The following is a 22,233-nucleotide window of genomic DNA, read 5'->3' as shown; positions in this document are numbered from 1 at the left end:
GCACTAGCGAGTGGGAGCGGGATGGGAAAGCAGTTCCCCTTGGGGACCCCCACTTATCCCCAAGCGGGTACAGCACTTTGGGATTGTTTCAGCAGAGCCCGGGAGCCTCCCAAGGCTGGGAACGAGGGACCGAAAACTCCCAGCAGCCTCGCAGAGCCACCCAGCCGGGAAGGTGGCAGCACATGGGGGCACCTCCTGGGGACGGGGGGGGACACGGGGACAGGGTCGGTGGGTGCACGCCCTCCGCTCCCCAGAGTGATGGCGCACCGGGAGCCGCCTAGCCCCGATGTTGCCGCCACCACACCCATCGGCGCCCCTGCACGAGGACCCTGCTTTCCCCCTCCAGTCCCGGGCCACCCACTCCCAGAACACACCCCTCAGAGAAGGCAAAGTCCTACCTGTGTCCGGACGGACGGACCGAGGGACGGCTGGGACAGGGCGGGGGAGCGGCAGGGCTGACTCAGGGGCGGTGGCAGCAGGAGCCGAGCGGGAGCGCTCAGCCCAGCCCGCCACCCTCCCGACTCTGCCCGCCCCCGCGACTTCCTGCCCCTGCCCCGTCCCTTCCCGTCCCAGATCCAGGCGCTGCTCCTGTTCCTGTCGCTAAACCTGTTCCTTCACTGCCCCAACTCCTCCTCTAGCCCCTGCTCCTGCCCCAGCCCCTCCACTACCCTCTCCCTAATTCAGCCCCTGCCGCAGCCCCGTACCTGCTCCTCCCCTCCCCCTACTCCTGCTCTTCCCCCTGCTCAGTCTCTACTCCTGCCCCTGCCCCGTCATTGCCCTCTCCCTAATACAGCCCCTGCCCCTGTTCCTGCCCCTAAACCAGCTCTGCCCCTACCCAGTCCCTGCCGCTGCCCTGTGGTGGCTGGGGACAGTCCCAGGTGACACCGACCACAGTGACTGCCCCACGGTGACTCTACCCCAGGATGCTGGCATTGCCCGGGTGCCCCGGACAACACCACCCCGGACCCACGCCCTGCGGAGCTCCTGCACCCGGATCCGGCTGCGTTTAAGGGAGGGACCTAACCCTGGCACCATCCTGGCCATCAGCGATGGACAGGGAGGTCCCACCTGCCCGCGGGAGGGACAGAGTGAAGACAGGGAGCTGGCGGACACGTCTGCTGTGATCTGGGCACCCTCCCCAGGACCACCTGGGGGGGCTCAGTAGGGCTGGAAGCCTCTGGGTTGGAATATCCAGAGCTGCCTAGACCTTTTGGCTGGCTTGGGTGGAACATGTGTGTGTGTGTATGTGTGACAGTCCCCGGACGTTTGGGATCCTGCTGCCGCACTTCCAGGAGGGAAGACATAAATATTTCAGCGGAATAGCCGAGGCCTGTCAGCTTGCATTTGCTTATGGCAGCGTGAGCGCTGGGAAAGGGGGAGGAAAGGAGGGGAGAGAAGATGCCCTCGGAAGATGCACTCGGAAGATGCATCATCTCCCGGGAGATGGGGCACTAGCTCCGAGGCCCGATTCTCGGGGGCCTCCACCTCCTCTAGGGATGCTCTTCCCTCCGGAAGAAGTGCACGGCCGTGCTTCAGCCCCTTCAGGTCCTGAAGGCCGGACTCACCCCAAAAGCAACTCTCGGGGGTTGCTGCCAGGCTTGGCTAGGGGATGAGAAGTTTCGCGAGCTCTGCTTGGAGCACAGCGGGGAACTGTTCGGGACCCTCTGGGATACGTCACAGCGTAGACTGGAACAAATCCATTCCCAGGAAACAAACGGGGTACAGAAATAAATGAAAGCAGGCATGGGTTTCATAAATAAGCGGAGGGAGCCAAGGCGGGGCCAGCGTCCCCCAGGGCCCGCAGCCCAGAGGTCACGGCAGATGGGCAAGCAGCGAACCCCGGCTGAGGGCAGCGGAAAAGGGGGTCGTTCACGTCCTGCCGACGCTTTTGGAGGGGAATTTGTCCCTCTACGGGACACAGGTGCCGGCGCAGCTCTGTTCCGGCTTGGACGGGCTTTTCCTGTTCCTCCTCCTCCCCTTCCTCCCTCCCGCTGCACTGTGGGGTTCGGAGTCCCCACGCCGCCCGGTACGTGGAGAGCGACTACATTTCCCGAGGTACTCTTACATTCTCCTCCTCTTCCTCCTCCTCCTGCTCTTGCTGTTGCAGCTGCTGTCGCTGTCCCGGGCTCACCGCCGATCGGGCTCGGGTGGCCTCCGGGAGCCCCGGATCCCGCCTTGCCCCTGCCCGCAGTGCCCATGCCCGCCGCCCAGCAGGTACGGGGTGCGGGTGTCGCCGGGGCGGTGACGTGCCCGGTGGGGTCCCTGGGATGCCCGGCAGTGTTTTTTACCCCGGGTGCTGGGGATGTGTGCCCGGTGCTGTGTTGTTTCCCCGTGCTCTGTTGTTTCCCCCGCCGTTGTTTCAGGGTGAGCAGGTGCCGCCTACCTCCAACACTCTCCTCTGCTAAGTGCACCCCTCACCACCCCGCAGCGCCCATCCCTTGGTGCTGGGCGGTGGGAGGCAGAGAGGTGCTCGTACGGTGGGCGAGGGTGCATTTTCAGGAGCTTCCCAGCCCTTGTTTTAGGGAAGGTACCCCAAGGATTCGCGCGCCCCATTCGGCGTGGCAGCTCCGCACAAAACTCGTGGTGCCTTGTATGTCACCGGCACGCGGCTGGGCGGAGGGCATCACGCCGACCCCCAGGGCTGTCCCGTCTGAACCACGGTGGCTTTGCGGGCAGCTGAGCCTGAGCTCTGCCGCCCGTGTCACCTCTGACCCCGAGTTGACAGCGGTGTGTGGCGTGACAGTGATCCATGTCAAGGTCACACCCAGATAACTCGGTGATAAACAGGTTCACACGGTGATAATGGACCGGCTCTGCTCCCTCTCCTCCCTCTCTCTTCTCCTTCTACCTCTTCCCTCCACTCCCTGGCTTGCACCAGGGACTCGTGCCCACTCACCTTGAGCAGAGAGGCTCCGTGGATGTTCTGCAGAAGGGGGATTGGGTGCATCCAGGTGGGTTCTTGTCTGGAGTCCCTTAGTATATGGGGACACACATGCTGGGAGTTAGGAGCCAGTGCTCCTGGCAGTGGAGCAGCTTCGTGGAGCTGCATCATGGGTTTAGTGTGGATGGTTTTCTTTGGGGTAGGGATGCATGTATATATCCCTCCTGGATGGACAGAGCAGGAATGGAGAGCAGAGGGTGGCAAACGTTCCACAGGGGCTATGGTGCACGTGGCGGCAAGCAGCTGCTGCAGGTGACATCTACAGCCCAGCCTGGGGACAAGAAAGTGATGGAGCAGAGTCCAGGCACTCACAGCTGGCAGTGGCCCCAGCACGGTGCTGGGGTGGGTGTTTGCCGGGGCTTAGCCCTTGCTCATTGCCCCTTACCCTTCCTGCCACTGCAGGGGCCAGTGCTCCAGCCAGTGCTGGACAGGCACACTGGGCAGCGAGTAAGTGAGCACCTCTGTGATCCCCAGGGATCTGTTTAGGGGCTGGGGGCTGTTTGCCCAGCCATGAGCTCTGGCACACCAGTGTTTTGGTGACACTCAGGCACCAGTGCTGAAATCCCATGGAATGCTGCTGGAGCAGTGGATCCTCACTGCTCCTCACTGGGCAAATGGACACTTAGCGTCCTGTAGGTTTAGGTTACCACCAGCTTCCTCTACCACCACCGGTGCTGGCTCATGTCCCTGTTTATCCTTTGTTATCTGGCAGCAGGGGGACGATTATCCCCCAATTTCACCATGCAGGATTCAGTGGGACGCAGACTGGGACCATGAACTTACTTTTTAATGACTGTGATTAGTTGTTCTGTGGTTATCATGGTAATCAAGTTTCTAAACCTTGCTCCTGTGGCGTGTATTGGAATATAAGGAATCATGTGGCACGAAAAGTCACTTGGTGACTTCTTGTGGGAGTGGGGAGTGCTGGGAGGACGTCAGTCCAGGCCTTCTCCTGTCCCTGTCCTCATCCCATGACTGCTAATTGGATCTCCTGGCACTGACAGCTTTTCTGCAGCCAAACCACAGGATTTGAGCTTTTAATCCCCCTCTGGACCATGAATCTCGTGGCATTTTGCATTTCCCCAGGCTGGGCATTGTGTCCCCCTGGGAAGAGCCAAGGGGCAGCCGCTTGCCTGCAGCTCAGCTGAAGTCCTGCCAGCCACTCCGCTACTGAGTAACACAGGTGGCCCCATGCCCGGTGTGCACATTAACTCACTTCCACAGCCAGCACATTCTTGTGCCATCCCCTCCAGAAAATTCTGGGTGCAGGGCATCTGTATCCCTCTGCCTCTGCAGCTCAGAGGGAAGTGTTGCTCCAAGAAGCAGCAAAACCCCACTGAGCCTTAAAGCGGAGGAAAAGGAGGTGATGGGAGCTGAGGATGCCCTGCTGTGGATCCAGATGTCCGTGCATCCAGGCTCCGGATGCACGTGATGTACGAATGCTGCCTAAAATGACGACCCCCCCCCCGCTTCTGCACAGCGAGATGCATGGCTGCTTTTCTTCTTCCCAGAACATCTCCTGGGGAGAAGGTAGTGGTATTTATTTGCCTTGTGATACTGGAGGAATTTTGAGCCTGTGCCAAATGCTGTTTTTTCCACAGAAACTGCAGAGCCCTGGTTTTCCATGCGTCCAAGAGTGCCTGTGGACAGAGAGAGGCTGCGTGGTCTACCAGAGCCTGTGTAGCTAATGGCTCCCAGGATAATGCTGCTGTCCTGCTGCACAGCCATGCCCAAGAATGATGGCACCAAAAAGCCGGCGCTGGAGATGGTGCTGGACCAGCGCTGGAAGCTACAAGTCTGCTACCTCTGCTTCTATGGCTTCATGACACAGATCCGACCGGGGGAGAGCTTCATCACCCCCTATCTGCTGGGGACCGACAAGAACTTCACAAAGGCAGAGGTGAGCGGTGGGCATCCGGTCTCCCACCCTGATGTCCCCCTTTATGGCCATGATCACCATTCTGGTGCTGTCCAGAGCATCCCTCAGTGCTTCTGGGGTGCACAGGGGTGTCGTGTCCTGGGCTTGGCAGCATGGTGGTGACTCATGGTGGTGCTTTCTGGGCAGGGAAGGTGGTATGTTGTGGGGCCTTGTTTCACTTGGCTGTGAGGTCACCCTGAGTCCCAGGCTCATCTTGCCCTGGCATAAAACCAGGCTGGCAACTGATTTTGGGGGCAGTGTGTGACCCCTGCCCACCTTAGCAGCCTGTCGGAGGGTGTTGGGCTGGGAGAAGTCATGTCCCATCCCACTGGGGAGACTTTTCCATGATGGCACTGTGCATTGCCAGGCTGCTGGCAACGATGGGGTTAGACAAGGAGGGGCCACAATGTCATCTCCTCCCAACCAAAGGATGTGGGACTCAATCCCAGCTGGCTGCTGCGCCTGTGGGAACACTGCATTCCCAGCACGGGAAGGAGCCAAGGCTCAGCCAGACCCCCAGCTGAGCATGCTGCTGGTCACAGTCCTCCCTGAGGAGGTGCTGCCATGAGGGTCAGCAGCCAGTGCTCATACCATCTGCAGGTTGGGGGACATCTCCAGGGATGTGCCCAGTGCTCAGCCCCTCTTTGCCCTCATGGCAGGTGACCAATGCGATCACACCGGTGCTGTCCTACTCCTACATGGCCGTGCTGGTGCCCATTTTCCTGCTGACAGACTACCTGTGCTACAAGCCCGTGCTGGTGCTGCAGAGCCTGAGTCACATCTCCATCTGGCTGCTGCTGGTGCTGGGCACTTCAGTCCTGGCCATGCAGCTGATGGAGTTCTTCTACGGCATCACCATGGCTGCCCGCATTGCCTACTCTTCCTACATCTTCTCCCTGGTCACCCCGTCCCGCTACCAGCGGATGGCCAGTTATTCCCGCTCCGCTGTGCTCCTGGGGGTTTTCACCAGCTCCGTGTTGGGCCAGCTCTGCGTCACCTTGGGTGGTGTCCCCTTCCTCACCCTTAACTACGTCTCCTTGGGCTTCGTCAGCTTCGGCCTCATCCTCACCCTCTTCCTCGAGCGGCCCCGGCGCAGCCTCTTCTTCAATCGGCCTGGGGGGGCTGGTGACGCTGCTGTGCCCACCGAGCTGGACAGGATGGCCAGGGGGGACAGCGGGAGGGGGACACGGGGTTGGCGGGACATGGTGCTGTGCCGGATGCTGCAGGAGCTGGGAGCGCTGGCCAGGCAGCCCCAGCTCCGCCTCTGGTCCCTGTGGTGGGTCTTTAACTCGGCTGGGTACTACCTGATGCTGTACTATGCTCACATCCTCTGGAACGAGATCTCTCCCACCACGGACAACCGCCGGGTGTACAATGGAGGCGTGGATGCTGCCTCCACGCTGCTGGGTAACTCGCCTGGGATGGGGACACTGGGGGTGTGGGGGGACACTCACATCCAGCTGCCTCCTATGGGAATGGCTGGGGACACCAAAGAGGCAGGGGGTCACTGCTGTCCTGCTGCACCCCTTGGGAATTGTGGTCCTTATGGTATTTTTGTGGTTTGGCATTGGGGATGATGTAATGGTTACTGGGCTGGGTCCCAGCCTAGGTAGGGCAGGGGATCTTTGAGGTGTTCACAGCATCCTTCATCCTTCCTCAGGAGCTGTTGCCTCCTTCGGTGCTGGCTACGTGAAGATCCGCTGGAAGCTGTGGTCAGAGCTGGTGATTGGAGTGGTTACGGCATTCCAGGCAGGATTGCTCCTGCTTATGAACTCCACCACCAACATCTGGCTGTGCTATGCTGCCTATATCCTCTTCCGTGGCTCCCATCAGTTCCTGGTTCCCATTGCCATGTGCGTGGTGCTCCTGGGGATCCACTCCCACCCCAGTGGCCAGGTTGATGCCAGGAGTTCACTAGTGCTCCCATTTTTCCCAGTTTCCAGATTGCTACCTCCCTCTCCAAAGAGCTCTGTGCTCTGGTCTTCGGAGTCAACACCTTCTTTGCCACAGTGCTGAAGACCATCATCACCATCATCGTGGCTGACAAGAGGGGCTTGGGCCTATCTGTGCATCCCCAGGTATGGGTGGGGTCACACCTAGGATGGAGGTGGTCCCTGAATGGTGCAGGATGAAGGGAGGGCTCCAAGTGCTGTTCTTCCCTCTCTCTTCTTTTGCAGTTTTATGTGTATTTTGGCTACTTCACCCTGCTGGCCGTGGTCTACCTCCTGGCGGCCATCAGAGTGGGTGTCCAGCACAGCCACCGCAGGCAGCCAGTGGAGCTGGCCCTGGCCAAGGAGCCATGCCAGCTCCCAGTGGAAATTTCAGCACAAGAGAAAAGCCCGGAGGCGGGCACCGTATGAGCCTGAGCACTGGTATCATGACACTGTGGCCAGCTCTTGGCTCCCCAAGTGAGCATTGTCATCGCCACCGTGTGCTTGGTGTCCTGTCCCACTGCCAGTCCTGGGTGCTGTTCTGTCGAGGATGTAACTGCTGGGACATGTTTTCTGCTCTGTGAGGACAGGGCTGTGCCCCTTCCCTGTCCCCACACACAGAGTGGGGGCAAGATTCCCATGTGCCACAGCCGTCTGTCACATAGGGGTATGGATGGGGACCCCATCCCACTGCATCCCCATCATGGCACGGAGCCAGGCTACAAGAGAATGTTTCTTTATTCAGTGCCTTTAGAAAATGGTTTATAGCACACAACTGATGACAAAAAAATAATATAAAGATCCACACGCTTTAAATTGCATTAATTACACAAAATACAGTAGACTGTAAGAAATAGAGACCGTGTGACTCGCACAGCTTTTATGGTAATAATTTTCATAGAATAACAAAAAAGCTAGTTACAAATTTCTCTTTTCTCTTTTCTTTTTTTTTTTTTTTTTTTTTTTAGCACCTTGGATTTACCCCCACCAATTCCAACCAGCTTTGCTGTGCCTTTGCCATTCGAGCCCAGCAAAGATGGCACAGGGATGGGGGGATGGCAGTGCCTGCCCTCGGTACCACACATGCTCAACACGGGCACACACAGAGAAGCACATGCCAGGGGCATAGCTGGCCACGCCTTGGGGCCACCCCGTCACCCAGTACCTGTGCTGGGCTGGCTGGGGCTGTACCTGGGCTGTGGGGGCACAGCTGGGGGTCCCCAGGGTGCGTGGATGGGATGGGGAAGACCAGATCCCCACCAGAGCTCTGCTGGCTGGGAGGTGGAGGTGAAAATGATGATGGGACGTGCCTTACCTGGGGAGGATGGAGACCATCTAGGAGAGCCCCAGCATCACCATAGGACAATCCCTTGGGTGGGATGCTGCTGTCTTGGCAGCAGGGATTTGGGTCCAACCCCAAGCTCCTGGTGAGGACAGCGCAGGGCCGGGGGGCTGGTGAGAGAGGCCCCACAGGCTTTTGCGGGGAACAGCCCACATGGCAGCACTGAAATCTCCCTGCCAAGCATCCTCTCACCCAGCCATCCCAAAAACAGCATCCAGGCAGGGAGGGGAACAAGCTCAAGTGGTTAAATATTAGGAGTTAAAAGAGGAGGAGGAAGGCCACCAGCCCATGGCTGCCCTGCCCCAGGTGGGACCTGAGCCCCTGCCGACCCAGGGCAGGGGCCATGGCAATGCTCTTTGGTGTCAGGTCTGAAGGAGAAGGAATCCCTGCGGGGCAAGAGTGGGCGCATGGAGGGGGCTGAGGGGCCCAGAGGTGCTGGGGTGCAGGCTTGCCCAACCCTCCCCAGGGACATGGGGGTACTCAGGGGTGCCAGGGCAGGTATCACTTTTTGGTGGTGGTCATGAAGCTGTTCTCAATGCAGAGGACAATGAAGGCTTGCTGGCAGCTGCTGGCCGCCTGCTCCAGCAGTTTTCCGGAGGCCAAGGAGGAAGCCTGGCCAGTGACTGCATGGTCCTCTGTCCGCCATGTCTCACAGTAGCTCTCGGGCAGGCGCCGACCCTTGGCATCTGAGCCATGCCAGACACTCTTCTGTGGCCTGGAAGGGTGAAAGGTGGGGAGCTGCTGCTGCCCCACCATAATCTAAACCCCAATTCCCCATCACTCAGTTCTGTACTCACCATCCCACATCCCGTAGAACATCCCGGCCGTCAAAGGAGAGGATGCGGGCACCGGTTCTCAGTGGGGCCCCGCTGCCCGTGAAAAGGGCATCCCAGTTATTGAAGAGCACTTCATCCTGGTGGGAAGGGTAGGAAAATGGAGGAGGAGGGGGTTCAGCCCTGCCAGCACAGAGCAGCCCAGAAGCTCCAAGCCCCAGAAGCTCCAAGGCCTTTGGGAAGGGGATGCTTCATGATGGATGGTGGCTTTGCTATGCTCTGCATCCCAGGCCTTGGTGGTGCTGGGTTAATAGCTGGACTTGCTGATCTTAAAGAGATCTTTTCCAGCCATAATGACTCTGTGATCCTATTCTGTGATCCATCAGAGCTCAAAGAGTGTTGAGAAGGGGATGGGACATGCATACCCGTAGGTTGACGATGGGGATGGCGGCACGGTCGGCCCTGCGCACGATGCTGTAGAGATCCTGCAGGCGCGAGGACAGGAAGGCGCGGAAAGTGCCCGCCAGCCCAACCTGCCGGGCTTGCTGGAAGCACTGGAAATCAGCACCCCGGATGCCACGCATACCACCACTCAGTGGGGTGTTCAGGGCCACCAAGTGAAGCTGCCAAGAGGGGACAACAGGGCTTGAGGGACACGGCTTTGGCCACCACCATCAGCTCCCCTCAGCTGGCATGTGGCACTCACAGCAGGCTGGAAGTCCTGGTGCACGTGGGCGGCCACAGGGGCGGGATCTGGCCGGTGATGGATGTAGTACCCGTTGATGAGCTCGTGCTGGTGGTGGAGCAGGGGCTGCTCGGGCAGGCGGTGCTGGTTGGCCACCACCTCGTCCCCACGCCAGGGACGGGCGGTGGCCGAGGGGACGTGGTTGTGGAGTGGGTGCAGGGGCCCGCGGGGCTGGGGGCCAGCGTAGTGGACATTGGGCGGCTTATCATACACCTCATTGTCCTGGGGAGAGGGACACAGTATGAAGGGGGCTGTGGTGCCCCCAGGTGGGGATGGGGATGGAGATGGAGAATGTTGGGGATGGATGGAGATGGTTGTGGTTGGATGAAGATGGGCATGGAGATGGTTGGAAATGGGGATTGATATGGTTGGGGATGAATGGAGAAGAGGATGAAGTTGATTGATGATGGATAGAGCTGGTTGTAGATGGGATGCGGATAGATGAGGATGAAGGATAGGGATGGGATTGGGAAGGAGGACGGGAATGAGGATGTGTATGGGAAATAGAGGACTCACCAGAGCCGAACTGGGGATCAGGTTGTGCTCCTCCAGCTGCAAGGGCATGGCACATCAGATCCTAGCTGCCCCCCTCTCCTCTTCCTCGCGCACAGGTGTGGGGACCCCAAGCATCACCAAGAGTCACCACCAAGCCCCTGGGGCAGTGCTGCCCATGCTCCCCTCAAGCCAGGCAGTGCAGCCCCGGCAGGGGTGCCCCTCTGCCCCCCCCCACTCACCAGCACCCTGCGGAAGCCCCCACGGACGCGGACGTAGAGTTCCTGCCGGTCCGTCAGGAAGACGAGGTTGCCCTCGGGCAGCTCGTGCACAGCACTCAGCATCACCTGGTACGTAGGCATGACCTGGAGCTGTGGGCACAGCCCAGGGCAGAGCTCAGGGATTGGCTGCCTGCACCATGGGCAACCCCTGCCCAGAGCCCTGACTCACCCCCAAGGACATCCCGCTAGTGCCTGGTGGTCCAGGGGGTCCTGGTGGTCCTGGGGGTCCAGGGATGCTGACAGCTGTGGGGGAAAGAGGGTGAGATGGAGAGAGATGCAGCATGGGGAGGAATGCAGAGCTGAAAGGAGGGATGCAGGGGATACAAGCAGGAATGCTGGGGTGGCAGGGAGGGATATGGGGGTGCAGGGCGGAATGCATTAGAGCAGGTACTCACCTTGTCTGTGGGGACCTGGGAAGGAGGGTGGCCCTGGTGGACCAGGAGGGCCAGGGGGGCCCTGCCGCCCCTCATATCCAATACCAGGGGGACCCTGAGGTCCTGGAGGCCCCGGTGGCCCAACAATACTGTCCCCCTTGGGACCCTAGGCAGTGTGAGAGAACATCTGTTGGAGCAAAGCCCCCAGAAATGCCACCCCCCACTGTGCCCTCCTTCACTCTCCACCCTATGAGGTACTCACCGGCAGCCCAGGGTATCCCTGGGGCCCTGGAGGCCCTGGAAGTCCAGAGACTCCAGGACCATAGAGTGGGGTGCTGCCTGGCTCGCCCTTCTCACCCTTGGGACCTGCATCCCCCTTGTCACCCTGTGGAATGGCACAGTCTTAGGGTGAGCAGCTGGGATGCACTGGGTACCCCAAGTAATGCTGGGTTCCAGCTGCCAGTGTGCAAAGGGCTTACCTGCAGGCTAGTACTGAAGTGACTCGCATCATAAGGGAACTGGCCTGTGGAGAGAGGGAGAGAAGGGGTGAGGAGCCAGGATGGGCATGAGCCACCCTCTGCCTGCCTCTGCCAGCAGTTATCTACCTGGGGGTCCTGGGGGTCCAGTGTCACCTTTTTCTCCCTTTTGTCCTGAGAACTGGTGGAAACCTGTGGGGAGCAGCAGAGATGCCATCTCAGAGCTGCAGCTATAAGGGATGGAAGGGGGTTTCCCCCCAGCCCTGCTTTGCCGAGGTTCCCCAAAATGCCCAGAGGGGGTGGGGAGAGGGACACCCACTTACCAGGGAACGCCAGGTGGCTGGAGTCACTGAAGGTCTGTGGAGATGCAAAGGGAGTGGCTGCAGAGACAGCAACATCCTCGGGAACCCCCCCCAATGCTGGTGACAGTCCCACATGCCAGCCCCAGTCAGGATGTCACCAGAGCATTCTCAGTTTCCTCCAGGCATGCAGGGGACACTGGGGGCCCAGTCACCAGCATGTCCATCACAGTGACCATGGCGATACTCACATTGCCATTGTTGTAGACTATGCTGCCAGGTGGCCCAGGGGGTCCTGGAGGGCCTGGGGGGCCTGGGGGACCCTGTGGGGGGTCGAGATTTGTCAAAGTCCTGCAAAGCGGATAGTCCCCACCATGGAGGGGGACAACCAGCCCCTGAGAGAAGGAGACGTGCCCTTTGCCTAAGGGATTGGGGTCCTTGAGGAGACCCTCGGGGTGTGGGCCCCGCCCTGCAGGGCCAGCAGCTGGGGGGGTCACAGCAATGCTCACCCGCAAGCCCAGCACGTCTGCAGGGTCACCCTTCTCGCCCTTCAGCCCGTTCATGCCAGGACGTCCCTGCAGATGAGCAGCACAATGAGCCTCGTCCCCGTCCCCCTTCCAGCCCCTGGTGTCACATCTGGTGCTCCGAGTCACCTCCGACACCCCAGCACCACCCCATCCCTCAGGGACACGGCAGAGTGTGGGACTCAGTGGGTGCAGGATGGGCAAACAGGGAGGGGGATGCGGTGGAGGTGATGGACACAAACAAGCTGGGAGCAGGTCTTACGGGTCTGCCCGGGAAGCCAATCTCTCCCTTCATCCCTGCTCGTCCTGGGGGACCCTGGAAGGGAGAGAAGATGAGGGTGAGGGATGCTCAGTATGGAGGCATCCCCTCTGCCTAGGATCATCTCCATCCCTCCCCGTGGGACACAAGGAGAAGGATGGTGATGGTGACTTACCGATGGTCCCATTGGGCCCTGCAGCCCTGGCTCCCCCTGCAAATAATGGAGAGGGACAGGGCATCACCACTGGGACCACCTGGCACCTGTCCCATGAGGATGTGCCCCCCATTCCTGCCAGGAACCCACCTTTTCTCCTTTCACCTTGGCAGTGACCACGGTCCCATCAGGGCTGATGATGACGCCAGGCTCCCCCTTCTCTCCCTGCAAGAGAAGAGTAGGTGGGAGGAGACACACAGGGACCAGGCTCCCTCCCATGACAAGCTGGTATCACCTGATGGCCAGGTGGAATGGGGGACCAGGAATGTGACCACTCAATGGGGTGCAGGTGGCCTGGAGCAATTACCTTCAACCCTGGGGCACCCTGGGGACCAGCTGACCCCTGGTCTCCTTTCGGTCCCACCGGACCCTGCAGAAAGGACACAGAGTCCATGTCATTCCCAACCCACCAAAGGCAGGCCCCAAACTCCCCCTCCATCACCACCACTCTGCAGCAAAGCACAGCAGGACTGGCAACTACAGCTGTCACCAGGGCCACCCTGTGGTCCCCAGATGTGTCACCAACTCACTGGGAAGCCAGCACGGCCTGGTCTGCCCTGCAGAGAGAAGCAAAGATGCTCCTAAGAGCAAACCCCATCTTTCAAAAAACAGGGTGCCCTCCTGGCACTGCTGAGGGGTGGGCACAGGTGGCAGGAGGGCACCTACCTCTGGACCAGGAAAAGCCACCAAGGACTTCTGCAAAAAGAGACAAAATGAGGTTTTTTCCCCCTGATCTTGGCACGGAGGGTCAGAGCTGCTGGCGAGGTCTCCCTCGCAATGGCTGCTGGTATACCCCTTCCCCTGCCCTGTGCTGAAGCCACGTGCCACCACTTACATCTTCACTGGAGACACTGATGACCTGTCCCGGGGGACCAGGTGGGCCAGGGGGGCCAGGCAGCCCCATTCCATCTTGGCCTCGCTCTCCCTGGAAAACACAAGCCATCAGCCCAGGGCCACCAGTGGCTGGTCCTCGTCTCCAGCCTGGTGGCACCTACCTTCTCACCGGTGCTGCCTTTGTCACCTTTGGGTCCCTGGAAAGAGGAGCAGGAGGGAGTGAGCACCAAATGGAGAGAGACTCTGGCTCACCAGTGCAGACCCCCTCCCACCTCTGGCTCAAAAAATCCTTCAGGCAACCCCACCTCTGCTTCCAGCTCCAGACAATGAACCAAGCTGCAATGATTTTGAGTGGAGATGGTGGCCAGTGTGGGGACAAGGTGGGGGAGACAGGATCCTAGGGGGTGTGAGCTGGGTCCCACAGCAGGGAGGGGGAATTTTGGCTGCTGGGAATGGAGCTGCTACAATCACTCCTGCCTGGAGTCGGGGGGTCATCTTCTGGAGCTGGGGGGCTGAGGCTCCTACCTGTGGTCCAGGGAAGCCCTCCAGGCCAGGGCGGCCATCCATGCCAGGCATGCCAGCATCTCCCTGCAATGGGAGCAGGAAAGGGCAGGATGCAGCCCCAGGTCACAGAGCACAGGGGTCCTGCCCACTGCCCTGCGCACCCAGGTGCTGGCACAAAGCCATCTCAATCTCCCAGTGCTCCTACCTTTGGTCCCAGCAAGCCAGGCTGTCCAGGGCTGCCGACCTCTCCCTGCAAGGAAAGAGGTGTCAGAGGCATCCCTACAGGCTGCCTGCGGGCATCCTACATGGATGGAGCCAGGAGCATGTTGGAAGGGTTCCTCACCTTCACCCCCGGCAGTCCCGGCACACCCTGCAAGCAACAAAGGGACCATGAGTACTGGGTGATGGCAGGGGACACGATGGCCAGGAATTCCCCAGGGAGCCCAGGATGGAGAGGAGGGAAAGGGCAGGAGCGGCCCTACCTGTGGTCCTTCAGGCCCAGGTAGTCCAGGGGTGAATGACAGCCCCGAGCCCTCCATGTCACCCTAAATGCAGGGAGAAGGGGCTGAGCTGTGTCTGTCTCTGGCTCCGGCTCATCCCATCCCATCCCATCCCTGCAGTGAACACTCACAAATCCAGCCTCGTAGCCCAGCCCTGGTGGTCCTGGGGGGCCAGGGGGTCCTGGCTGCCCTTGGGGTCCGACGGGCCCGGGAAGGCCGGATAAGCCCATTTCTCCTGGGGGTCCTACTGGTCCCATTTCTCCTTTGTTGCCCTGCAAAGGAGACAAGAAGGGGACAGATGGAAGATGGCAGTGGTCACTGCCTGGAGCCTGCAAGCAGGAGGCAGAGCATTCCCTCACAAATCCATTCTGGGACAGGACATGGAGGATCTCCCTGATGTTCCCCGGTCTAGGGGCTTTGTGGGAGGGGGTATTGCCCAGCTGGGGCATCCTTCATCCCATGTAATGTCCACAGTGGCCACCAGAGGCTCGTCTAAAATCATAAAATGGGAATGTCTTTGCACGTGGGGCTGGCTCTGCTGCAGCAGAGCTCAGTGCCATAAAGGAATGCTCACAGGCATTCCTGGGACTGCTATGGGTTTGGAAGCAACAGGCTTGGACCTTATACCTGCTGCCAGCCAATCTGCCCCCTGGTAGGAGTGCAGAAAGTTAGAATTAAGGTTAAGAAACCTTATTTTTTGAGGTTTTTGCCCCCAGCTCAGGCTGTAGTGGATGGTCATCACAAGGGGCAGCATCCCAACTCTAAGGGGCTCCCATCTCAGCAGGCCTTTACTTCCACCTTTGGGGATGCAGGGTGGAAAGAAGCTGGAGCAAGCAGTCAGTAGAGTGTGATGCACAGAAGATGGGTTGTTTTCCAGTGGGGTGTGGGCACCCCCCAAGCAAAATCTCCTCTGTGTCTTGAAACACCCTTCCTTGGTTTTCCTGCCGGCTTCCTGATGTGGCAGTGCCTGGAGCAAAGCCAAGGCAGGGTGGCAGGAGCCCGGTGAGCATCTTTTGTGGGGTCAGCAGCTCTGTGCACCTTTGAGATATGGCCCTGATCTGGGAGGAACACAAATAGCAGCACCGCCCTCCCTATTCCTGTGCAAGATGGCTCCCCCAGGCAACATCCCTGCCTCCAGTCTACAACAAAGAATCCAAAAAAACCCACGCCAGGCACAGTACCTTGGGTCCTGGTAGGCCAGGGAGGCCAAGGTCACCAATATCACCCTGGGAAGGAGGAGGGAGAAGAGGGTGTGAAGAAGCTGCCCAGCTCCAGGCAGGAGCAGGATGGTCCCCAGCCCAGGAACTGGGGCCTCCCAGAGATGTGCCAGGGATGCCAGCTGCCTGTGGGACAGCTGTGACATGCTCCTGGGGCACAAGGGACAGGGCCAACCTGCCACTCACCTGCTCTCCTTTGGGCCCCGGCTGCCCATCTTCCCCATCTCTTCCTGGAGGACCATGAGGACCCTGTAAGATCCCAGGAGTTGGTTCCAGCACAGGAAAACCCTGTAGGGCTGGTGGGCACCAAGTCCCCCACAGCCACAGAGTGGCCCTGGGCTGGGTCTCCTTGACCACCCCACAGACCTACCACTGGCCCGGGGGGCCCGGGGATCCCGTCCCTGCCCGGCAGCCCAGGTGGTCCTGGCAGGTCCGTGCAGTTCATCCCAAACCGTCCTGGCTCCCCTGGCAAACCGGGCACGCCAGGTGGCCCTGGGGGGCCAGGTGGCCCTCGTGGACCCTGGAAGAGACATGGGGGGGCCATGGCTGAGGGTGTCCCCCCACTCCCAGCTGGCAAGACAGGCACTCAGCCCCACTCACCCGCAGGCTCTCCAGGTCACCACCGAAGCCAGAGCCCTCCATGTCAATGAAGGTCTGGGGGAGAAGCACAAGGGGGATGTCAGGGCACCTGGTGGCACCAGGGCTCACCCAGGGGCTGGTAGCAGCACTCCACACCTCTGAGGCTTGATGGACCCCATCCCTCAAATCCCTTTGTCCCAGAGGGCACCCACCAGCTTGTCATTCTTGGAGGAGGGTCCCGGTGGTCCCGGAGGGCCAGGTGGTCCAGGGGGTCCCCTCGGCCCCATGCCTGGGTCACCCTAGCACAGAGGAGAGAGTGCAGTTTGGGGGTGCAGCTGAGCTGGGGATAGTGAAAGGGGGGGCAGCACTTGAACTCACCTTCTCCCCCTTCAGGCCCGGCTCCCCCGGCATCCCAGGGAACCCCGGGGGCCCCATTTCACCCTGCAAAAGGGAGCAGTGGGGGGTCAGCAGGTGGCAAGGCAAGGGGGTGGCCATTCCTCATCAGCTTGCCACCCCTTCCACCCTACTTACAGGTTTGCCGTCCTCGCCAGGATCTCCCTAGGGATGGAAGAGAGAGGACAGGTCAGTGTGCAGGTGGGTAGAGTAGGGGGACAGGCACACCCTGTGGGGGGGCAATTGACTCACAGGCTCACCATCCCTGCCAGGGGCTCCATCCTTCCCTGGTGCCCCTGGAGGGCCAGTGACTTGCTCCACTTCCGAGCCATCAGCATGCCGAGAGAGGGTCCTGGGGGGTCCAGGGTCACCTGGTTCTCCTTTTTGGCCTTTAGAGCCAGGGTAGCCAAATCCAGCACTGCCCTAGGGAGGGGAGGGAGATGGGAATGGGTGGCAGGTATCTGAGCTGGCAGCCTGGGTAGGGCATGGCTCTGTGCCAGCTCTCCCAGTGATGCTCACCTTGACACCCAGGTCTCCTTTCTCCCCCTGAAGATAAGAAACAGAGAGAAGTGTGTGTCAAACACAGACATGTCACTGGCACCCTCGAGCCCCTAGGGACCAGCTCTCACCCACCTTTTGACCCTTGACACTTCCTGGCCCTACAATGCCACTGGTCCCTGAGTCCCCTTTCAAGCCACGTTCCCCCTTCTCCCCCTTTTCGCCTTTCCGACCAGTGCCTGTGGAAAAGGAAAAGGACCCAGTCGGGGCTGGAGACAGCTACACCACCACCATGTCCCCATTTGTGCACCCTGGGGAAGGGGAAAGCTGCTGGAATTACCTCCCGTGGAGACCCGCAGCGTCTCCTCTGCTCTGGTCCTCTCGGCTTGCTGCGGGGATCCCCCACTACTCCTCGGGCCACTGCCCCCCGCCACAGGGGGGGAGGTCACGGGGACAGCATCCAGCAGCCCTGGGACACCCTGCACCAACAATGAGGGGACACCATGACACCATTCACCTCCCAGTGCCGTCCCATAAGGGACAGGTGCTGGGACATCATCAAGCATCTCATGACCTCAGCCATGCAAGGCACTCAGCTCTCTGCGTCATGAGAATTTTGGGGTCCTGCCCTGAGTGATACACCTGCGGGCAGCAACTCACCTCGACCTTGCCTGAGGGCTGCTGTCCACCTTCCATCCCACTGCCAAAATCCCCAGAGACCTGCATTTGCCCATGGACAAGGGGTGAGAGCTGAGCTGGGAGCATGGGGAGTGCACCCCGAGCCCTCCCCGACTGTGCTGCCAGTGCTCACCTCTGTGTCATCCTCCTCTTCCTCGCACTGGCGCTCGGCCGCCCGAGGGTCCCCTCGGAGCTTCAAATCTGCGATCACCCCCTGAAAGGAGACCATGGATGGGTGGGGGACACGGACAAGCCACCCAGCTGTGATGTGACCTGCTGTGCCGCTCGGCCACCATGTCCTTGAGTTGGAGAAAAAGGATGGATGAGATCTGCTGTCTGCACTGTGAGCAGCTGGAAAAAGTCATCACCCAGCTGGGGGCATTTGCTTGTGAGAGGAACTGATATAATTTTTTAAATTATATATAAACTATGTATTTATAATATATTTATTATATAACTTAATCTACTTATAATTCATTAATATTATTATGTCACAGTCAGCCTGGCTGAACTGTGACTGCCCTGATTCCTATTTTCCTAAGTCCATCACGTTTCCTTGCCCAGACATGGTGCCCTGTGCTTTCAGGCCAGCCCAAATATTATTTTAGTTGTCTTGCCCAAAGAAGACACACCAAGGGGGAGGTATCTCCTCTCTCAGAGTTCACTTCCCAGCATGGTCCCCTGCTCCTCCCCACTGAGATCAGATGGATGGGCAGCATCCCAACTTGGCAGACTCCTATCCCGACAGCATCCCTGTGTCCCACCCTGCTGCAAGGACCCAGGCTGGGCTCTGGGATGTGCTGAGTGACCCTGCTTGCAGTGGGAGCTGTGGGGTTCAGGCTGGTACCCACACCACCTCTCCTGCTGAGTCCAGGATGCTACAGAGGTTTGGCTGGAGGCAGCATCCTTAGGAAGGGATATGTGGTAGTTTCTTGTATAAACAAGTGGCCTGGATGCACACGGTGCTTGCAAAACACAAATAAATAGTAAGTGCAGATTATCCCAGGAAATACAACACGTGGGCTGCAGAACCTGCCAGCTGTCCTTGCGTGGGGCAGAGCAGTCAGCTGTGGCCAGGGAGCCCTCAGCAGAGGGAAAACAAGGAGCACAGCCAAAAGATCCCTGTGAAAGCTCTGCTGGGTGTCTGGCCGGGTCCTGGCTACTACCTCTGCTCAGCCCATGTGATGCCAGCTCTGGCGCATGGCTTGTCCAGCCATGCTGGTGGTGCTGGGCAGTGGCTGCAAGGTTGAAATTTGGGGCTTTCCAAAGGCATGGCATAAAAGCCACTTCCAAGCCCTGAAGCAAGGCAGTCCCACGAGGGATGGTGATAGGGGACCTTTGCAGCTTCTTTGCTCTGATAAAGAGAGCAGCAGCACCAAAGATCTTATAGTAAATCCATAGAATCATGGAATTGTTAATGCTGGAAAAGCCCTCTAGAACCATCGAGTCCAACCACTAACCCAGCGCTGCCAGGTCCCCCACTAAACCATGTCCCCAAGTGCCACATCCAGCTGCAAACTAACCCTCCTGCCAGGCCCTAGCTGAGGTCCCATTTGCCCCCGTGAGGGCTGCTGTCCCAGGGGCTTCTGCATCACCTGCAGGCTTTGCCCCTCCAGGTTTCGTGCCACGGCCACAAAGGCGACTCAGGAAGGAGCAGAGGCGCCAGGACCCCCCCTCCAGCTGCCTCCCAGCAAGTTCATCCTGAGGCTTGACCCTGAGCCAGGCTTTAATCCACTTGATGGCCCATTAGTTCCAGATAACGTGAGGCAGGGCTGGACAGTGATGGAAACACCACGAGGTAGTCAGATGCCGCTCCCCTCTCACCCAGCCAAGGCCTCCTTCCCTCCTCGGCCAGCTATTCCCTATGGGAAAACCAGGGGCAGGCAGTGGGATCAGGGGTTGGCAAGCCTGAGAGCATTACCTGCTAAAAGGGTCTGCTCTGCCCCAGGCTGTTGCTGTGCCTTCCATATGGAGCCAAACCCCTCAAGCTGGGGAGAGGAGCTCTTCCACAGCCATGACCTGTCCCTCCCAGCACGTTCAACAGCAAAGAAATTGCTATTCAAAAGCAAAGAATTGCTCTTCAAGGGAGCAACTGGAATCCCAGTGCAAACCAGTTTGTAGCCCATCAATGATTAACCCCTTCCTGGGGGAGCTTTCCCTGTCCAAAGCCATTCCAGGGGGAATGTGGCAGTACAGTCAGGATGATGTTTAAGCTCAGAAACATGCTTTGCAGAACTCCACAGGAAAAACATTGCTCCCCTCAGCAGAGCCTCTGTTGCTGGGCAAATCCTGCTCAGCCCAGGATAAACCTGAACATTCCTCTCCTTGAGTCCTGCTGGGAATTTCCATGTCAGCTGGGCATTTTCCCCAAACTTTCCATAACCCTTATCTGGAACACGAGTCCTGTTCAAAGCACGGGCTGAGCTATCACATCCTTCCTCACTCTCCAAAGTCTTCCTGGAGATACCATGCAACATCAGCCAGCAAAGATATGCTCCAGCCCAAGCATTTTTTCCATGTAAGAGAGACATTTTCCCAGACAAACCAGCTTCTCCTCCAAAGGAGCTGGGTATTTTTAGGAATGGGAAGATCTGAAGAGGCTCCATGTGTTTGCTAGGTGGGAGCTGCATGGCAACCTCATATCTTCCTGCCAGCCCAGCTTGAGAGCTTTGCCTTGGTGAGCCCCAAGACAATAAATCAGTGGCATCTCAAGCCACCTCCATCTCACATGTCCCCTTCCCCAGGGACACATATGGAGCTGGTTGTCTTCTGGGCATGGGCAGTGTCACATCTCTTCAGGCTTTTGAGAGATACTCCTTGGGGTGACCCAAGCTCTTACCTGGTATTTATCTGGGTCAGCCCCTCCAGCCTGAGCAACAAAGAGCCCAGAGCCCTCTTCCAACTCCATTCCATCCGGAGAGCGCTCGAAGTGGACACGCTCATGCTCCTCACAGTCCAGGTAGAGGACAACTTCCTCCTCCTCCACGCTGATGGCGAAGCGTGTCCACTGGTTGAGCAGGGTGGGCACGGTGAAGGTGGCGGCCACATAGGAGCTGGGCGAACCTGGCTCCGTGTAGTAGAAGATGATCTGCTGCTGGCCCGCGCGCAGCTCCGAGAGCTTGACGCCCACGTAGATGATGCTCTGCGAGGAGTCCGTGACGGCGAAGAGCATGCCGGCCCGGGGTGTGGTGGGCTGGATGTGGAACAGCAGCGAGAAGTCCTGGTAGAAAGGGCTTGGCAGGTGGTACCGGGCCACCTGCCCCGTGTTGGCGTTGGGACCAAACACATAGCCAGGGTTGTTGTCGGGGCCATAAATTCTGTGGATCTCCTCCGTCGGTGGGTCCCCAATCAGCTCCAGCAGGCTGATCTCAGCACTCAGGCTCTCTGCAAAGAGGAAGGACAGGGGATGGTCTCAGGTCCAGACAAGAATGGTCACTTAGCAAGGACACCCCTGCCCGTGCCTCCCAAATACACTGTCTTTCAGTGGCTCCCTCCACTCACCGGCCCCAAGATTTGTGTGTTGGCCAAGACAATGACCTTCAGCTGCTCCCACTATATCATTCAGATACATCTCCCAAAATGCTCCCCATTCCCAGCTGCTGGCCCTCCAACCACAGCTGGGACATCACAGAATCATAGTATGACTTGGGTGGGAAGGGACCTTAAAGACCATCTCATTCCAATCCCCCTGCCATGAGCAAGGACACAATCCACTAGACCAGGTTGCTCAGATTCCCTGAGATGGGATAAAACCAAAGGGGTCTTGCCCATGGTAGGGAGATGCTGCTGAAGCCCCAGGATGCTGAACCACCATGGAGCCGCGGTAAGTGTGTTGCATCCATACTCATTCCAGGATCACAGTGACCCTTTGTGTCATCCCAGGACAAGATCCAATGGTCACCCCAGCTGGGAATAAATCAGAGCCATCCCCTTGCAACAGCCTGGGAATGCAGCTCAAGCCAGCTCAGCTTCCCAGATGCTCTAAATTTGGAGGTCACCTCCTTTCCCAACTCCTGTTGAGAATTAGGGAATTGGGGAAGTTCTGCTGGAGAGAGTCTCTCCTACCCAGCGCAGCTGAACATCTGGTGAGGGTGAGCCAGCTCTGTGTCCGCCAACTCCCGTTGTTCTGGCAGAGAGCACATCCTCATCGCCCACACACCGGGCGCTGGATTCCTCCTCTCCTATGTCAACCGCTCGGGGCCAGTGCCAGCTCCAAAGGAGAGGCTTTTTAACCTCTCCTTTCCTGGGAGGGAGGAAACCCAACCACCCTGGCTCCAAAACTGCTGAAGCATCTGCACTGGGAATGGATACTCAGTGCTGAGTTTTGGCCCCATCCTGAGCCAGGAGCAGGAGCTGACACAATTCAGTGTCCCCAGTTCCATCCCTGATTTTCATGTGAGCAATGGGGAGTGGGGGAAATCAGAGGTGTATCCTGAGGTAACCTGGGCTGAACTCAGGTGG

General features: G+C 59.0%; 3 protein-coding genes across 31 annotated transcripts in view; 1 reads left to right on the top strand and 2 right to left on the bottom strand.

Annotated features, from left to right (window-relative positions):
- PCBP3 (poly(rC) binding protein 3) overlaps window positions 1-560 on the bottom strand; it is a 54,538-nt gene extending 53,978 nt beyond the window's left edge. For 8 of the 23 annotated variants that reach the window (XM_050987557.1, XM_050987558.1, XM_050987552.1 and 5 more), the window contains exon 1: window positions 399-558. The gene's annotated coding sequence lies outside the window, so the exon portion shown is untranslated. Of the gene's footprint in view, window positions 1-398 lie in introns of all 23 variants that reach the window. The other 15 variants (XR_007780569.1, XR_007780570.1, XR_007780574.1 and 12 more) reach the window with 5 other exon arrangements.
- A 1,361-nt stretch (window positions 561-1,921) lies between these two features.
- SLC19A1 (solute carrier family 19 member 1) lies at window positions 1,922-7,719 on the top strand. 3 transcript variants are annotated; one of them, XM_030233178.2, is made up of 6 exons: window positions 1,922-2,055; window positions 4,543-4,841; window positions 5,519-6,266; window positions 6,520-6,712; window positions 6,796-6,937; window positions 7,037-7,719. In XM_030233178.2, exons 2-6 carry the CDS (start codon window positions 4,629-4,631, stop codon window positions 7,217-7,219), a joined length of 1,479 nt encoding a protein of 492 aa, XP_030089038.1. In that variant the 5' UTR covers window positions 1,922-2,055; window positions 4,543-4,628; the 3' UTR covers window positions 7,220-7,719. The 3 variants fall into 3 exon arrangements, with proteins under 3 accessions (XP_030089038.1, XP_030089037.1, XP_030089039.1); XM_030233177.2 differs by lacking the exon at window positions 1,922-2,055 and adding an exon at window positions 2,067-2,214; XM_030233179.2 differs by lacking the exon at window positions 1,922-2,055 and adding an exon at window positions 2,255-2,951.
- The window catches only part of COL18A1 (collagen type XVIII alpha 1 chain), a 36,288-nt gene continuing 21,565 nt past the window's right edge, over window positions 7,511-22,233 (bottom strand). For 2 of the 5 annotated variants that reach the window (XM_018911847.3, XM_050987545.1), the window contains 41 exons: window positions 20,612-21,156; window positions 17,906-17,986; window positions 17,755-17,814; window positions 17,435-17,573; window positions 17,230-17,333; window positions 17,116-17,142; window positions 16,849-17,019; window positions 16,735-16,761; window positions 16,582-16,644; window positions 16,416-16,502; window positions 16,225-16,278; window positions 15,995-16,144; window positions 15,811-15,873; window positions 15,589-15,633; window positions 14,539-14,679; window positions 14,390-14,452; window positions 14,251-14,277; window positions 14,113-14,157; window positions 13,929-13,991; window positions 13,565-13,600; window positions 13,405-13,494; window positions 13,236-13,265; window positions 13,100-13,126; window positions 12,877-12,939; window positions 12,660-12,734; window positions 12,531-12,566; window positions 12,359-12,412; window positions 12,082-12,147; window positions 11,824-11,895; window positions 11,597-11,630; window positions 11,403-11,465; window positions 11,277-11,320; window positions 11,060-11,182; window positions 10,819-10,963; window positions 10,593-10,666; window positions 10,385-10,513; window positions 10,167-10,202; window positions 9,612-9,872; window positions 9,331-9,528; window positions 8,930-9,045; window positions 7,511-8,847 (listed from right to left, as the gene is read on the bottom strand). In XM_018911847.3, the coding sequence (XP_018767392.2) occupies window positions 8,634-8,847; window positions 8,930-9,045; window positions 9,331-9,528; window positions 9,612-9,872; window positions 10,167-10,202; window positions 10,385-10,513; window positions 10,593-10,666; window positions 10,819-10,963; window positions 11,060-11,182; window positions 11,277-11,320; window positions 11,403-11,465; window positions 11,597-11,630; window positions 11,824-11,895; window positions 12,082-12,147; window positions 12,359-12,412; window positions 12,531-12,566; window positions 12,660-12,734; window positions 12,877-12,939; window positions 13,100-13,126; window positions 13,236-13,265; window positions 13,405-13,494; window positions 13,565-13,600; window positions 13,929-13,991; window positions 14,113-14,157; window positions 14,251-14,277; window positions 14,390-14,452; window positions 14,539-14,679; window positions 15,589-15,633; window positions 15,811-15,873; window positions 15,995-16,144; window positions 16,225-16,278; window positions 16,416-16,502; window positions 16,582-16,644; window positions 16,735-16,761; window positions 16,849-17,019; window positions 17,116-17,142; window positions 17,230-17,333; window positions 17,435-17,573; window positions 17,755-17,814; window positions 17,906-17,986; window positions 20,612-21,156 (3,941 nt within the window). In that variant the 3' untranslated portion in view covers window positions 7,511-8,633. The remainder of the gene's footprint in view (window positions 8,848-8,929; window positions 9,046-9,330; window positions 9,529-9,611; window positions 9,873-10,166; window positions 10,203-10,384; window positions 10,514-10,592; window positions 10,667-10,818; window positions 10,964-11,059; window positions 11,183-11,276; window positions 11,321-11,402; window positions 11,466-11,596; window positions 11,631-11,823; window positions 11,896-12,081; window positions 12,148-12,358; window positions 12,413-12,530; window positions 12,567-12,659; window positions 12,735-12,876; window positions 12,940-13,099; window positions 13,127-13,235; window positions 13,266-13,404; window positions 13,495-13,564; window positions 13,601-13,928; window positions 13,992-14,112; window positions 14,158-14,250; window positions 14,278-14,389; window positions 14,453-14,538; window positions 14,680-15,588; window positions 15,634-15,810; window positions 15,874-15,994; window positions 16,145-16,224; window positions 16,279-16,415; window positions 16,503-16,581; window positions 16,645-16,734; window positions 16,762-16,848; window positions 17,020-17,115; window positions 17,143-17,229; window positions 17,334-17,434; window positions 17,574-17,754; window positions 17,815-17,905; window positions 17,987-20,611; window positions 21,157-22,233) is intronic. The other 3 variants (XM_050987546.1, XM_050987547.1, XM_050987548.1) reach the window with 3 other exon arrangements.

This window comes from Serinus canaria (assembly GCF_022539315.1).
Source record: "Serinus canaria isolate serCan28SL12 chromosome 7 unlocalized genomic scaffold, serCan2020 HiC_scaffold_29, whole genome shotgun sequence".
NCBI classification, from domain to species: Eukaryota; Metazoa; Chordata; class Aves; order Passeriformes; family Fringillidae; genus Serinus; species Serinus canaria.
This window is presented reverse-complemented; position numbering and strand designations above follow the sequence as displayed.

Excerpts from the sequence above, each read along its gene's own strand:
- SLC19A1 (XM_030233178.2), top strand. The coding sequence starts at position 4,629 with ATGGCTCCCAGGATAATGCTGCTGTCCTGCTGCACAGCCATGCCCAAG. Across the intron at positions 6,267-6,519 it reads TGCTGCCTCCACGCTGCTGG|GAGCTGTTGCCTCCTTCGGT; the intron begins GTAACTCGCCTG and ends ATCCTTCCTCAG. Across the intron at positions 6,713-6,795 it reads TTCCTGGTTCCCATTGCCAT|TTTCCAGATTGCTACCTCCC; the intron begins GTGCGTGGTGCT and ends CATTTTTCCCAG.